At 38.6% G+C, this 17,812-nt stretch overlaps 1 protein-coding gene across 2 annotated transcripts in view; it reads right to left on the reverse strand.

The window, feature by feature from the left end:
* Window positions 1-17,812, reverse strand: part of Cpsf6 (cleavage and polyadenylation specificity factor subunit 6) — a 383,523-nt gene that overhangs the window by 43,085 nt on the left and 322,626 nt on the right. For both annotated transcript variants that reach the window (XM_067143420.2, XM_067143419.2), the window contains exon 11: window positions 1,487-1,709. In XM_067143420.2, coding sequence (XP_066999521.1) covers window positions 1,487-1,709 — 223 coding nt within the window. The remainder of the gene's footprint in view (window positions 1-1,486; window positions 1,710-17,812) is intronic.

Raw genomic sequence — 17,812 nt, forward strand, 5'->3', positions numbered from 1 at the left:
TGTTTTCATCAAACATCTACAGAAAATGCTTAACCAATGATAAAAATGAACACTAATTACTATATATGTTTAAAAAAAAATTACATTTCTGGTAATTTCTTTCTTTCTTTCTTTCTTTCTTGCAAATCAAAACTACCTACACTTCAAGGTATTATGTTCCCTGAGTAAAGCAAAATATTATTTAATAATAAAATGCATGAAAGGATGAATGGGAGTAGTAATAAACATCATTGGTACTTAAATTAGGAAGAGAAAGGTTTGCTCCAAAATGCATTGTTCCTTCACTTCCTCTAGCATCAGAATGTGATGATAGTTTCAATTTCTCAGCCTCAGATCTCTCTTCATTTGCTGTATGTTCATCACTTGTACTACACATCAGTATGTGGATACCCGAATGATACACTGAATTTTGTAACAAAAATTTCCTTGTATTTTTCATAGGAAACACTGTTTGCTGGATATTTCTCTCAATACATTTCATGCAGTTTCTTAATACTAAGATCTTCTGGCAAATACACTATCTTTAATTCATTTATTTACACGATGTGGGTCACATTTTTAGTAGACAATTCACCTCTGACATCATTACATGTATCTGTATTAATTTTAAAACACTTGAAGCAAAAAGTACTAAACCACACAGAAAAAATTACAAGTACGTCTGCATGGTCACAGTGGACAAACAATACGGAAAGATACAGAACTCGGCCAATAACAGCAGCAGTTAACACACGACATGCGCACGTGCTCTAGTGCTGCCTACGGACTGTGATCGCTCTTTCATGGTTCCAGTAAGACCCTGATCGTTCTTTCATACAACGCTAAAATTTCAACTGTGTGTTTCTCGGATGCTTATCGTTTATCCTTAGTCAAAATTAACATGACAATAGACTTGCTTACTAGTTATCTACCGATAGTAACATCTCGTTTTTTACTTTTGGTGGACCCCGATATTTTTACCCCTGTACCCTTCAGGTAAGAAAATGCCTCAAAAAGTATACAATAGTGTAATGAATTCCCTATAATGAGCAAATAATGGCATAATTTTAGAAAATGACCTAAAAATACAAAAAAATGATGTAATAAATGAGCATCTCTACAAGGTGGGATCTATGATCAGGATTTCTGTATAAGTTATCAATGTCTATTGGGAACCAATTAAAAGATGTCATCAAAATCGTACCACAGGTTATAAATTAACCGAGTCAAAACTGAAAAGAGATGGCTTCAGAGAGCACAAATTATGGCTTATATTGCATGGTTTAAGGAGAAAGTTGAAAAGAGACAATTCAAATAGAGTCTTGTGAGTGAAAAACTGAGTAGTTAAATCCGTAGAGTTTCATTAAAATGGTCTTTCATATCCATACAATTGATACTACACTTACGGAAAGAATTAGAAAAATATTTTTGTATTAGAGATAATACATCCCTTAAATCTTTATCCACATCCTAAATTAAAACTCATGAGAAGAGGTCTTGCACTTACCTGTCTTCCCGACTTCTTTCCCGATAATCTCTCTCACGTTCCCGGTCTCTGCTTCTAGAACGATCTCTAGGATAAGCATCAGCATAATATCTATCCCTTTCTCTCTCCCGATCACGGTCTCTATCCCTTTCCCTGCTGCGTTCCCGATATTCTCTGTCTCGGCTGCGGGACCTCTCGCGTCGTCTTCGATGTGATCGTTCTCGGTCACGAGATCGAGAACGCTCTGCAAAAAAATTAATAGTAGAATAATCATAACAAAAGGATACAAATATAAACTCAAGCAGATAAATATTCAAATGGGGAAAAGAAACATTTACAAGCAACAGAAATATGAGTTACAACAAACAATAAACAAGGCGGTGGTGGTGATTTATGTTTTAAGAGGAAGTACCACTACAGTAACCATCCTCTCTGAACAAATTCAGTGAAGAAAGGAAAAGGAAATAAAAGGAAATAAAAAAGGAAAAGAACAATAAAAGGGAAAGAAATGCAAGTTCAATAACTGCAGTCGCTTAAGTGCGGCCAGTATCCAGTAAAAACCTAAGAAACAATATAACTTGAAATTGACTAGCCTGCCATAACGTCTCTTTCTAGGTCCTCATTCATATTAGTTATTGCAGTTGATAAGTCACCTGCGTACACATGATATTGACAATGTTTAATTACTTGTGTTAGTCCTGAAATGAAGATCGAAAATAGGAGTGGCGCTAGCACTGACCCCTGTTGTATTCCAGTCTCTATAGACTACCATGAAGAGATATTTTCACCTGCTGATACTGCCGGCGATCAGATAGATAGCAATACATCCAGGATAGTGTGCTTTGTGAGAAGTTAAGAGCATGTCATTTTTCCATCAGTATGTCAGTGTCAACGCAGTCGAAGGCCTTACTAAAGGTCTAGAAGAGTTAGAACAGTAACTTCTCCCTTATCCATCGCTACTCCTATGTCATTTGTAACTTTAAATAGTGCAGTAGTTGTGCAATGATTGCTTCTAAAACCAGACTGATATTTGTCAAGAAGTAAATTGTTATTTAAATATGAGGTTATTTGTGAACTACTTTCTCCAAAAGTTTGGACAGAAATGGTAAAATGCAAATGGATCGAAAGTCTTTGGGTTCCACGGGATTGTTGGTCTTTGGGAGTGGGCGAACAATTGCACATTTCCAAAGGGAAAGGAATATGCCGGTTATCAGTGAGGTATTAATGATGTGGGTTAGAGTTGGTAGGATTACATCTAGAGTTTTTAGCTGTATGTAGCTGTATATTCAACTGTGGAACTAGCTATGGAGATACCTTGCTAGGGGTCTGCTGAAGATAACTACTCATAGCTGTATATCACTCACGGAATAACCTATCAATTCAAATTCCATCCAGCCAGTTTTGGTACCTCTCGTGGTATTGTGTATTAAAATGAAATTTGACAGAATGGATGTTGTGGCATATCACCAATTCTGGCAGCCTATGTGAGACGTATCTGCTGCCATATTCTTCGTAAAGATGAAACACCAGATTCAACGAGCAGGCTGGGAATCTGGCTATTACAGAAATCTTTATTTGCCAACCTAAGTCCACTATGGTGCATACTGTATAAAAGTTTCAATACGGTCTTGATGCCGAACCATACGCCGTACAACCATAGTATATATGGGAAAGAACTGTAGCCATGTTAAAACGTAGCAGCACTGCAAGGTCAGTACTCCACGAAGTGCTGCCGAGAAACTGAAGGATATTAAGTCCCATCATGCAGGCAACCTTCAACTGATGGATATGGCTACCACCTTGCTTGTTTATCAAAATGGAGAAACCTTACCACTGGTAAGATACCATTTTCCAAGTGGAGCTCTGACAAGCTGATGTCAACAGAAGTGTACAACCAAGGTTTTCACCGCTGAAAATCGAAAACCAGATTGCAAGGCCCATCTGCAGACTTGGTTAAAGGCTTGCTGTAGTTGTCTCTCAGCAATCGCCATCCTTCCAGAGCTGTAATGTAGAGCTAAATCATCTACATACAGTGATGGAACAACTGTAGGTCCAACAGTGGCAACTATGCTGGTGATGGGGATTGCAAACAGTGTGACACTCAGTACATATTCCTGTCCTACTCTATTTTTTTAACGTAATATTGGGAAAATACATTCCCTACTCTAACTTGAAAAATGAGGAAGGATAGGAAGTTCTCAATAAACACTGGTAAATTTTTCCTACATCGCCAATGGTGTACGGTGGAGACAATCCCTCAATGCCAGGCAGTGTCGTAAGACTTTTCGAGGTTATAAAACATTGCGACTATATGTTACCTCCAAAGAAAGGCTTCTTCAATGGTGCTTTGCTGTCTAACCAGATGATCGGTGGCAGAGAGATGAGAGCGAAAACCATAATAGTAATTAGTCAACAACCCCAAAAGTTGCTGGTTGACCACCCTTTCAAACACCTTACAGAGGCCATTTCTAAGGCATACTGGCCTGTAACTATCCAGAAGCTTTGGATCCTTACCTGCATTAGAAACTGGTCTGTCTGATAGGTCATCCATCAGCCCAGAGCCTGGATTAGAAACTGATCTATCTGTCTGACAGGTCATCAGCCCAGAGGTCATCAGAGGCTGGCTGGATCCTCAAATAGCACCACCAAAGGCTATGCAGGTGTAGAAAATCTACAAAAACCAATGGCAGCACCAAAATGAGGTGTGCTAGGTAAGACGAGGAGTGAGGTAGTTTGCCAATGCTTTCCTCATTGGGCTAAAGAGTGTTATTGTAGCATGACTAACCCTGTGAGCAACACCTTTTACAACCCTCAGATGCACTTGATGTGCTCCGAATGTCATTACTCAGCACAACCCATACCCCAACAGCTTCCATATTGTCACAGCCATGGATGAGACTGGGACTTCAGTGGAAGCTACAGTACACTTTGCTATGGCCTATGCCAAGAGATGGATGCAAAATTACTGTATCCATCACGAACTGACAGCAGGTAGATAGAAACTGGTATTGATATGGAAACACTCCCTCAATCCAAATTCTGTTGAATAGGGTGAGGATATCATTGAGACATCAGTCACTCAAATGTTTAAGCATTTGATAGTGGATGTTCTCCGGCCCAGGACCTGTGTCCCTGCATAGCACGAGTGCACTCCGCAATTACCACTCTGTGAAAGGCACGTTATAGGAATACGAAGCACTATAGATAAAGGAGAGATGTTGCACTTGCAGTAATAGGCAGAAATGAAAGGTCGTATTCCTCAGAGGTGAACGTATCTACGTAATGTCATTTGCAATGACTGAAGGAATCGTAACATTAACGGAGATTCCGGGGACTGAGGACATGTGCTGGACTCCAACAATACGGCAGAGTTTCGTCCACGCTTGTGATGGAGTAAGTTCTGTCATGGAAGAGACATACTTTTCCCAAGCAGCTTTCTTACTCTCTTGAATCAAGATATGGGATTTTGCATGGAGGCGCTTAAACAAGATAGGGTTGGCCATCGTAGGATTCCGACAATAACGCTTATGAGACCATTGGCTATCACCTAAGACTCTTGCAATTTTGTTGGTTTACCATGGGACCTGTTTCCTATGAAGAGTACCAGATGAAGAAGGTATTGTTTCCTCAGAAGCAGCCAGAATTCCAGTTCTAATGGACCAAATGTGGTCGTCAACAGACCACAGCACTTTATCAGGCATCACTGCACCTTTTGAAAACTCTGGCCAGTTTGCCCACTGACTTAACAAGCGCTTCAGTAGTTCGGTATGTCTTTGATCCAAGAGCATGAGAAGTATCAGGAAGTTGGTCACTATCACAGAGGTCATTATGCACTTGCCACTGTAACTGGGGAAATAGCGCATGGCTGCACAAGGTGACACCCAGGTGGAAGAATGCGCCGCATTGCTGAAGCGTGTAGTTTCCTCTGGGCTGAGCTCACAAATATCAACTATGTTGTTCAATTACTGAAGAATCCTGTCCCCTCCCCCAAAGCGCAGGAAGATGGACAGCCCCAAAGGGTGTTGAAGGTGATCACGTCTCCCTGCAAGAAGAAAGGAAGGCATGTAAATGCGCATGTGCACACCGAAGTAAAGGTTGTTATTATTACCATCGAAACTATCTTTCTTTTAATTGTACACATTGCCACCACCCTTTTACATCCAGGATTCCTCTGGGCTTGTTTTCCACTGCGCACAACGGTGTTTCATTATTATTATTATTATTATTATTATTATCATCATCATCATCATCATTTATCTTAAGCTTGCTGTCTGTTATCGACCTCCGACTTCGTCCCAACATACTGTAACACTTTCATCCAGCTATCTGTCATTTACCACTGTCACTGGCCTTGTCATCTCCACCACCATCCACGACTCCACAATGAGGAGTGGTTCCGTCTCCCTGTTCTCTTCAGAAGAGGGCTGAGGGTAGTGATGGGATAATCGAAAAAAGAATAATAACTTATCTGATTATTTCATTTTATTCGATTATATTTCTCATACAATTATTCATTTGAATGAATGAGGCATCGAATAGTGAATTTTTTTTTTACATCTGATCACCTTTTTTTGATTATTCATTCGACATTCCATTTGAATGAGTGAGGCAATCGAATAGTGAATATTTCTTCCATTCGATTATTTTTTTTATTATCCATCCAATTCAATTAATTCTTTTATTATTCATTTGGAACTGCATTCGAATAAATGAGGCAATTGAATAGGGAATGCTTTCTAAATAAGGGAATTAAAAGTGATGTTATTAAGACAGTTCATTCACTCATTTCGTTTCAACATTTGGGGATACGTTTGTAAAAAGGCGTAATTCTAATTTTCATAAGAGTTCATCTATTCACTTTTTTTTTTTTTTTCATTTCAATCAATTATCCATCCGACACATGTGAATCGAAAAATTGATTCCTGACGCATCGGAATATTTTATGTGATACAAATGAATGTTATCTGAAACTCATCTGATCATTTATTCGATTATCTAAATAATCAGATGGAGGTTATTCGAAAATTAAAAATATTTGGTCATGCCACCACTACAACTGAATGATATTTGAAACTCATTCAATTACTAAATGTATTTGATTATCCCATCACTAGCTGAGGGCAACACAGCGGCTGGGCACTCTGCAGATAGTGAGCTCACTGATCAGAAATGGCGGGCCTTCTTCCTGGGAGAAAGGGGTTCCCCACAAAGGGATCAGACAAGGCATTAGGGCCTCTCACTCTTGCTCATTGTTTCAATACCCTTCGGAGGAGATCCAGTGGATGGTTTGTGAGAACTTTTTCAGGATACAATGACCCTCTATCGGGTTGGAGAAGGCTGCTTCTCTAACTTTATAGGGAACACTGGGGCTTCCCCTTCTCTTCCTTGATGTTTTGAGCATTGGTAGCAGAGGACATTCCGGTCGAATGCACGTAGGAAGGGCCCTTCTGAGGAACAGTAAGCAATAACGCACTTGTTGGTTTCCCAGGAGGTTCGGATACCTTCGTGGTATCTCCAGTTTCTTCAACCACTCCTTGTGGTGGTTATTCCAACTTTATTAACACTTGCTTTGTACAGGTGTTTCGTACAAAACTCTGTGGCAAGATCATTACTTGTGAGACTTTATCTGCAAAGAAGATGGAAAACTACAGAACAGCCATGGATTTGAACTTTCTATGGGCATCTGGATAAAATAGCTTATCCAAAGTTTTGATATCCTGGATCTTCTTCTCCTTCCAGAATGTGAGACATTCCCTGGAGATTGGAGAATGCACACATGTGCAGTTGACACACACAGATGGTAGTGTGCCCGACACCAGCATGCTCACCTTTCTCACACATCCTACAGCTCATCAAACCTTGACATTGCAATGAGGTGTGGCCAAATTTATGGCAGTTCTAACAACTCATTAGAGCTGGTATGTATGGCCATACCACCAGACGGTACATTGCTAACCTTATTCGCTAGGGCACGGACTGGGTATCGAAGGTGATCACCGACATGTCTCTTTAACATCCACACAACGGTCACACCCCGGCAAGCTAGGTTTCTGATCATTTAATCATTGGAAGTCTTCATTGAATCTCTGTGGAAGATAGCTCCTTTGCAGGAGTTCAGGGACTTATGCTACATTCCCAACATGACCTTGGAAGCAACCAGGAATCGAGGAAGATGTTCGTCACTATCACAGTAAACTGGAGTATACCTCTTACGTTTTTAAACTTTATTCGACGCTGTAAAGGGTGCCACCCTGTGAAGACAAAGAGAGGTTATGTTTTTAGTCCCAGGAGTAGCTAGAGAAATATTTTACATTCGACAGAGCCCAGCATGCTGAGGTAGTGCTCTATGCTCCAGAGGGCACCCGGTATTCGGAGGTAGCCTGCTAGCAACAACCCAGTCTCACCATAAATACTGTCCCAAACGTTTAAGTAAACCGACACAAAATGGTTAGAGATATTTTAATATCCTAATAACAAGTGTTACATAGATGCATTATGAACCATAACCACAAATAATTACTCAAAATGGCCACCATTTGCACACACACAGTCCTTGAGTCTTTGTGGCCACTCACCAATGGCATTACGCAACACATCAACTGGAAATTCTGCAACTGCCTTCCGAAGAGACTGCTTTAAGCTTTCAATATTGGAATGTCTTTTCTTGCAAGCCATTTCCTGAAGCTTGGACCACAATTTGTAGTCTAAAGGGTTTATATCTGGACTTGCAGACAGCCAATCTGAAGTGGAAATGAAATCAGGAGCATTTGCCTACCACTGCTGGGTTGCCCGTGCTTTATGTGCTGGGGCTGAGTCCTGCTGGAAGTTCCAGTTCCGTCCATGGAAGAGGGTGTTGTTGAGATTCTTGACCAGTCCATCAAGCACTGTCTCCTGGTACACTTCAGCTGAAGTTTTGACTCCCTTTTCATAGAAATGGAGCTCCGTTGTGCCCTCGAAGCTCACATCCCACCACACCATAACTGATGAGGGATGATGACCCCTCTGGATCCTTGGAGCCTTTTCACCAGCTTCTCTAGAGGAATGGGCATATACCCTGTTGTTTTGGGGGTTGAAAGTCTCCTCAACACTGAAAATCTTTTCACCCGTAAACAGGATTCGATGATGACCATTACCGCGTAACGCTTAAGTAAGCGCTTTGATTTTAGGAGCCTCTGGCGCTTCAGTTCATTTGTCAGGAGATGTTCTTTGCGTCGTTTGTAAGCATGGAGTCCCAGGTCAATGCTTAACGTGCAAAACATAGACATTTTTGATATCTGTAACTCACGAGCCATCATCACTGGCTGTCTCCTTATTGGATTTCGTTGCACACGAGCCGCCACTGCTTTGACGAGTTCTGGCGTTCATACTGTGCGTGGTCTTCCTTGCCGCAGGCTATCTCTCACAGTTCCAACCTCAACAAATCTATTTATAGCGCGGTAAACAAATTTTTTACTAATTTTCAGCTTCTGGAGGGTTTTGAAAATCTCCCCTGGTGATTGCCCTACCTTGTGTAACCCTATCACGACCACATGATTCTCATACTCCCCCCATTCCATTTTGAAAACTTCAAACTGACAACTGTACACTTCTACAGCTCAACCAACAATGACTCACACCTCACGATACCGGTTTTGTAGCCGCTCCCTCGTTCGGGCAGGCCAGGGCCCCGAACCTAGTGTCCTTAAAATACATGGTAACCAAAGAAATAATATTTACATTTAGAAAATCAAATAGGCTTAAAACTAGTGTGAAAAAAACAAAAAATATTACAACATGGCTAAGAGAAAAACATACAATCGTGTTGAGGATAAAAATAGAAAGTACAATACAGAGCTGGTAGTGAAGTACACCCTCAAAAGTTGGGACAGTATTTATGGTAAGACTATGTACATAACTAGTACCCGCCCGCGTGCCCACCCATCTGTCCGTATAACAAACATTCTCAGAAAGGCTGGCTAAACAGAGAAATGAAAATTAAGGAGGTTACGATGGGGGAATAAAGCATTCACCTTTGAGTTGATTCAGGGGGGGGGGCACCTTGTTAGTCTGGCTTTACTCCGAGGCTAATTCAGCATAGGTAACCCTGAGCTGGCAGGGTCCTTTTTTTAATAGTTGTTTTATGTCACACTGACACAGATAAGGCTTATTACAAGTAATACATCTCATTGTAGACCGTATTGGACATCAGATTATGAACTTTAAAATAAGAATACTAGTTAACACCACCTTTCCAATACTTAACTTTCCTTATATTTAGGAAATAAACATTACAACAGGTGTTGTAAGATGGGACATGTTTCGCTTAACTGTCATAAGCATCATCAGCCGAAAATAAATCTTAGCCTAAAGTTAGGCCAGGGCCCCGAACCTAGTGTCCTTAAAATACATGGTAACCAAAGAAACAACATTTACATTTAGAAAATCAAATAGGCTTAAAACTAGTGTGAAAAATATTGCAACATGGCTAAGAGAAAAACATACAATCGTGCTGAGGATAAAAACAGAAAGTACAATACAGAGCTGGTAGTGAAATAATTAAAATCATTAGGGTATCATTGCTTCCAGTCAGTCAATCAGGATGTTCAAACATAAAACAAGAGTGAAAATATATGAAGACCTCGGGGAAAAATAGTGATAACCCTCAAATTTTCTGTTTTTTGTAGTAAACAGTTCTATCCAACATGAAGTTTAATTTTTTATCAAGAATCTAGTTGATTTAACGAGAGATGGCAGCACAATTCAGCTTCATTTTTATAACAAGTCACATGTCTCTGCAGTAAACAATGACAACCTACATTTCCACGATGGCGGATCATGTTTCCAATGATGTGCTTTCTGCCAAACAAAATGACATTTATGGTACTGAAAACAATGAAGATGAGGAGTTTATGGACGGAGATGACAGTTTAAACGATCCGGAATATGTTGAAACCCAGGAATATTGTGGAAGTTCATCTGGAAGTAGTGAACAAGTGTGTTTTCCAGATGGCTAGCAGCTATGTTTACCATGTGGTTTAGAATGTGGGTTATAACTATTTACATGCTGTGATGTAAAATACCTTTTGCAAAAGTATTAGCATTAGTATTTATTATTATTATCAAATAATGCTAACACGTACAATTAGCTAGTGTCATTATACTGAAATTTTATAAACATAACCACTCTTTACACGTCCATACCTGCCAACTTTACAAAACCAAAAATCAGGAGATTTTGATTTTTAAATCAGGAAAAATCAGGAGATACAATTGGTCAAAATTGCTTATTCTACATGTCTTGCGCAACACAGTACTACGATATATTTATAACACTTATTGTCTCAAAGCCCGACTGTTGCTATACGAGGCTACAAGGCTAAAAATTACACATCTCTATTCCCTCACAGGAAGTGTGAGTGGGATAATCGGTCTCTGATAAGCCTACCGAAAATAGTATGAACTCATGCTCCAGATGTGTGAATCAGTCATGCACTTAGATGCCATTACTTAGCAAATGCATAGATTAATATATTGCATCAAGCACCCGCGCAATTATGCGAAGCGCAATGCTATTTGGATCAAATAACTAGCTGATGTACCCGTACTTCACTACGGAATTCTCAGGAAGACTGTCCTTATAGTTTTCCCAACTGAAGTCAACATCTCATTACAACGACGCCAGTAGGAATGTCGTGATTAAAAGCTATGATTTCATACGAAATATTCGATAAAATGAAAACAGTACATTTTCTCAATTTTTGCAAAAGGTACTACAGTGTCAATCTAACAGTTCAAAGTTTCAGAGCTAGAATGACCAGGCTGCAGACAGCCGCAAACACTCTTGTGTAATTATTCTGTTTAAGTGTGCACACAGCTCATTCAAATCACTACCTCCGAGTAGGGATCGAATAGCTGGAATACTATGATGATCCAGTGTGTAACGTACCAGTAGTATCAGAAAATTTATGAACCAGAAGAATGGCATGCTAAAGAAGAGAGATCTAACTCCCCACTCCCCAGCTTCTTCCCGCCAGTATTCAGGCAGGCTGTTATACTTGAAACCCAGCAGTAATCCCGTCTATCGTAGATAAATGGCAGCAGAATACACAAAGCACATCACAACAAACAATGGTCAATGTAATGCTATTGTTGATCAATTTTATGAGCTTTCTATATTGGAGGCCTTCACATTTAGTTTTCTTCTGAATCTGTGATATTAGAGCATCTAATGTAAAGTGAGTCGTCCTTTCTTTCATGACTCCCTCTTGTGGTATTATTCAAGCGATCGTTCCTTCATGACTTTCTTCATTATTATAATCTTCAAAATTTAATCACCATCACCACCAATATTATTGTAGTCAGAACAGTAAAACTGAATAAGCAAATTATCACAAAAATAATTTATTCTATTATTACCACCTATTCAATACAAGTCACGTGTTTCGTGGATGAAATCTACATAATACTATATACACTTCTCAGGGACATGTTTCGCCCCTTGTTAACGGCATCATCAGCCTGTAGGTAACCTTAAGGTCAAATGTCTGAAACATTATCTATTCATATATGGATTACAATGAAAAGTATGTTACACATTAATCCATGTATGAATAGATAATGTTTCAGACATATGAACTTAAGGTTACCTAAAGGTTGATGATGCCCTTAACAAGGGGCAAAAAATGTACCTGAGAAGTGTAAGTTATACGAATCAATCATGAGAAGTGTCTCTTGCAAAATTGAATAAGACAAATAATCGGAAATTGCATTCTCTGTAACTTTTGTTATGTAGTATTTTTCAATATGACCACTAAGATAGGTAATTTAAAAAAAATTTTGGCACCTTCCCCTAAACTACCATTTCGAACAGAGTGAATAAAATTATTTATAGCATAGACTGTAGTTCCTTATTCCCTGACTTTACATACAATTCTGTTCACCCATTTTCTCGTACATCGGCGCTGATATGGACTTAGCAAAATAAAATAATAATAATAATAATAATGATAATAATAAAATAAAAAATCTAAATTCATGAATATCTCTGTTATTACAGCCGGTACGGTAAAAATGTATAAGACATAAATGATAGGAAATTTAATAATATATAACTTTAGTTATGTAGTATTTATCATTAGGGCCAATAATAACATAAATATTTGAGAATTAAATTTTAGGCCTTCCCCTAAACTACCATTTCACTCAGCGCGAATAACATTATTTATGGCCTAGATTGTAGCAACTTATTCCCCGACGTTATATACCGATTTTCATTAAATTCTCTTCAGCCGTTTTCTCGTGATGAGCCTGCGCACGTACAGACAGACAGACAGACAGACAGACAGAAATTACGGAAAATTAAAACTTATTTCTCCTCGTTAATATGGCCACGACCGGTACGGAAATATCATTCTTTTTAAATTCTGAGCAATGTACAGACAGAGGATGGAATCGACTAGACTGACGTGAACGAACACGAACATAGCACGCGAGAACGAGAGATTGACAATCGATATGCGCGTCGCGATATACAGGTTTCAATAAACATCGCACATTCGCGCACATTTCTCGCATTAATAAACTTCGATATTTCGTTTGAAAGTGGCCATTGAGCGAAGGACTTCCAGCACTGACGTAAAAAAGCTGAAATGGAGGGATTTGAAAACAAATGTTTTAAGTTCACCAAAAAATCGGGAGAAAAGATAGAATATTCGGGAGGCGGGAAAAACTGTCGAAAATCGGGAGTCTCCCGCCTGAATCGGGAAAGTTGGCAGGTATGCACGTCCTTTATGTGACTATGTGGGTTATAACTTTTTTCACTTGTTAATGTACCGGTGCTATGTAGGTTATAATTAGATTACCTGTTATTTTCTTTAAAATAATTGGATAACTGCATTATATGACATTTTTAAAAAAACTTACGGAAATCTCTTTAACATGCCGGGGTGAGTAGCTTAGGCGGTAGAGCGCTAACGTTCTGACCTTACGTTACCGGGTTCGATCTAGGCTCTAGGCTCAGTGCAGTGGTATTTAAAGGCGCTCAGATACATCAGCTTTGTGTCGGTAGATTTACTGGCACAGTAAAAACTGCGGGACAAAAATTCAGCATCTCGGCGTATCCAAAAACAGTAAAAGTAGTTAGTGATACATAAATGCAATAGCATTATATTAAATTATTTTTCTTTAACTTAGTTAATTTTATTAAACATAAGTCTACATTCAGAATTTTTCTTTCTTTCCTAGGGCTGTAAGGGAAGTGCTTTAATGAGTACCACCAGTATACTCTGAATTTGATGGTTGTTTGAAGTGCAGTGGTACAAACAGTACAGAAATGTTCATTGATGAGGAGGATGATGAGTGTTAGATAAGTCCAGTTGAGAGTGAGAAAGACTACTTAACTGACATTAATCAAAGTATTTTATTATTGTAATTGTGTTACTAACTTGTTTCTTTGTGTATGTATTTTCGTATATTTCACAGAGATGTTTTCTTGTATTGTAAATTGTACCCTACTTTATGCACATTGCATGTAAATAATTATAACCCTCAAATTGATAGGCACATTCAGTGTTTAATGTTCTCTAATTCCATATAATACTGGTTTTAATGCATTTTTTCTCCAGGATGTTATAAAGAAAGACTTACATGTACCACTGACATGAGTAATATGTTTCAAAGACCAAAAATATTAGCAGTAAATATTTTTTGAAAATTAATTTGATTATATCTCAGAACTTACAAAATGAGGGTTATAACTATTTTCCCCCGAGGTCTTCATATAAGTGTTCATCATGGCTAAGTGAGAAAAAAACACGTAATCGTGTTGCCAGAGGTTAAAAACATAAGGTACAACACAGAGCTGGCAGTGTAATAATCAAACTCATAGCTGCCAGTCAGTTGATAAGAATGTTCGTCATGACAAAAATGATTATATTCATTTGAACTAAGAAATAAATAAATCACACTCCTGTATAGATACGTGAGACGGGCAAGAGAGATCACATATTGTAGCAGACATGGAGTAGTAACACTTCAAACAGGAACTGATCACGCCTGAAGCCACTTCATTTTTACTGGGAGTTGAAGATCGAAACGGAAAAAAATAAGATGCCAAGTGCGTGAACTGAAAATCTGAAAATGGAAAATGGAAAAGATGTACTCGGGCCTTGAAAATAGGGTGTTCAAAAGGGGGGAGTCTAAGATCGCTTACCTCTTATGTTGGATGAGCGTTGACCGGAGACATTAGCCGTTCGAGGGGGTCTTTTAAACGTATGCCCGTTGCTGCGTGTTGTATCTGTGAGCTTGCTTAGGCGGAGAGTAAGTTGGGACGGGAGGGATAGGCGCAACAATGAGAGTGCTGGAAGCAGGCGGCTGAGTTGTATTATGGAGAGGGGGTAAGGTGGAATCTGTTATGATGACCGGAGGGGTATTTAAAGGTTTATAATTGAAAATTTTTGTGAAATTGTTATGATTTATATTAAAATTAGTGAGCAACTTGGGGACTTGTTCAATTAATGGGCTGTTGTTCTCTGGGACAGCATTCAAATTATTATTATTAATATTATTATTATTGCCCGCCTGGTGGCCATGATCGTTAAGGCGCTGAAGTCTAAAAACGGTCTAACACCGAGGTTAGCCGGTTCGAGTCCCGTTGGTCGAAAAAATTTTCACCATCAGAATGTTGGCCGGCAGGGTAGGGGAGGTGGTGGTATACAATTTCTAATCACTAGATTGCGTGCCAAAAGCCTGGATTAAATTCCAAACCTCTCCGCAGTGCTCATATGGAGTGAGGGCATATGACGCTGTTGATGGTGATTCGTCCGTCGGATGGGGACGTTAAGCCTTGAGCAGACCCCTTGGTGCTATTCGACAGGAGTAGGCTATGTGCCGGCACCGGGTTTCACCCTCTCCCTACTATCATATATCACGTCATTCATTTCATCTCTCATTAACTCCTCTGATGAGGTTGACGTCAGGAAGGGCATCCGGTCATAAAAAACCGCCACGACAAATTCATCTCACCTCATACCCGACCCCGTAGGGAAACGGGACAAGGGTTGGAAAAACAAACACATTATTATTATTATTATTATTAAAATGTTGATCCAAGAAAATGTATGTATTTTCCAATCCAGTCATTAAGCTGCTTTTATTTACATATTTTATAATGTGGAGGTCCTGATCAATTGTAGAATAATTGTGGCCGGTATCCCTCATGTGGTTGCTCATGGCAAAGTACTTTTTATGCTTCAAGGCATGTTCCAAGTATCTAGTTCTAAAACTGCGGCCAGTTTGTCCGATATAAGAAAATTCACACTGGGGGCATTTGAGTCTGTAAATTACAGAGTTTGAAAATTTGTCCTGAGAAGTATTTACTAAGTTGGAATTAAAGAATATATTCCGATTAGTGTTGCGGGTTCGGTAGGCAATTCTGATGTTGTGCTTCTTAAATGGGTTAGTAATGCTGTATATGGTGGGGTTAGTGAAGGTGAAGGTGGCAGTGTTTATTCTTTTGGGCTTATCTGGAATTAAATTTGTAGTATTTTTTGACTTTATTTTACCTATAATCTTATTTATCAGGTTAGGTTTATAGCCGTTAAGTTTTGCAAGTTCTTTTATATATTCAAACTCTTTTTTCCGGTTAGAAGGGGCAGTGGAATATTTAATGCTCGATGAACTAAACTGTAGAAAGTTGCTTGTTTATGAGATTGAAGGTGTAAAGACTCATTCTTTATTGTCAAAGGAGCAGCGGAGGACTTTCTGTAAATTTGGAAAATAAAATTATCACTGGCTCCGGTCAAGGTTAAGTCCAGGATGTTTAAAGACCTGTTGATTTCCTCTTCCTTAGTGAACCTGATATTGTGGTCAAGGTCATTAAGGGTCTTTAAAATGTTATCACTATTATTGAGATGTGTGTCGATGATGGCAAATGTGTCATCGACGTATCTTAGCCAAAGCTGTAGACCATTGATTTTATTGATTATCTTGTTAGTCTCAAGGTGATCCATAAAAATGTTAGCAAGGATTCCAGATATTGGGTCGCCCATCGCTAGTCACTTCTGTTGGTAAATTTTGATATTGAATGTAAAAAAGTTATTGTTTACTATAAATTTTAGCAAGTTGATCAGTTCATCTATTTCACATTTGCTTATAGTGTTATGTTTCAAAACATTAGTTTCTATTAAACTAATGGTTTCATTTACTGGTATACTAGTATACATATTGGTGACATCATACGAAACCATGATGTGATTGTCATGCAACTTGAAATTAGAAAGTTTATTACAAAAATCAACTGGATTTTTGACATAGGCTTCATTATTGAACTTATAATGGCTATTTAAAAAATGGTGTAAACATTTAGAAACCTTGAAGGTGGGACTATTTCGACAGTTTATAATAGGGCGCACTGGCACCTCTTTTTTATGTATTTTTGGTAAGGCTTTAGCAGTAGGTAACCTGGGATTCATAATGGTGAGTTTCCGTTGTTCATGCTCTTGAAAGAGAAAAGATGAATTTTTCAGCAAGTTCTTTAAAACACGCTGGATTTTTAAAGTGGGATCCTTGTCAACTAGTTTGTAGTTATTGGCGGAAAAGAAGTCTTCAGTTTTACCAATATATTAATTTTTGTTCAATAATACAGTTGTAGAGCCTTTGTCGGCTTTTGTGACTATTATATTATTGTTTCTGATTTTGTACTTTAATTCAATTATTTGCTTGTTGAGATTTAAAGAAGGCTTGGAATTTATTTCACTGGTTAGTAACGGGAGCTTCTTTTTAATTTCGTATTTAACATCATTACGGTATTCTTATAGGAAGTTTTGAAATATTTGATTCGATTTCGGCAATGTTGGTCAACAGATCGTTGGTTTTATTAGGGTTGGGCCAGTTGAATTCCAAACCTTTGTTCAAAAGATCCATTTCACTGTTTGAAAAGTTAGTGTTGGACAAATTTACAGTGTTTGGAACAACTTTGATTTTGGGAGAGTGTGTTCCTGTGGTTTTGAAAGATTTGGCAAATTTAGTTTTTGATTCTTTAAGAAAAGTCAATTTTTTGTCTAAAACTTCTTGTTTCTTATTTGCCGCGATTGACACCTTGTTGTTAGCAAATTTAGAAAAGGAGTCCCATTCTAAAGGCGACATGCTGGATAAAGTTTTTAGATGAACTTTGTAAAACTGCAAGTTCAGGAGTGATTTTTTCCTGTAGAGTGTTTTGATTTCATTTTTCAGCCAAATAGAATAAATTTTTTCTTGGGTGGGTTGTAGATTTGGGGATGAAATGCTCTTTCGTTGAAAATGTTGCAAGAATCTGGGAACCAATCCATATTTTAAGCACTCCTTTAAAAACGCAATGTCCCTGGAAATTCT

This window comes from Anabrus simplex, chromosome 3 (assembly GCF_040414725.1).
Source record: "Anabrus simplex isolate iqAnaSimp1 chromosome 3, ASM4041472v1, whole genome shotgun sequence".
Lineage (NCBI taxonomy): Eukaryota > Metazoa > Arthropoda > Insecta > Orthoptera > Tettigoniidae > Anabrus > Anabrus simplex.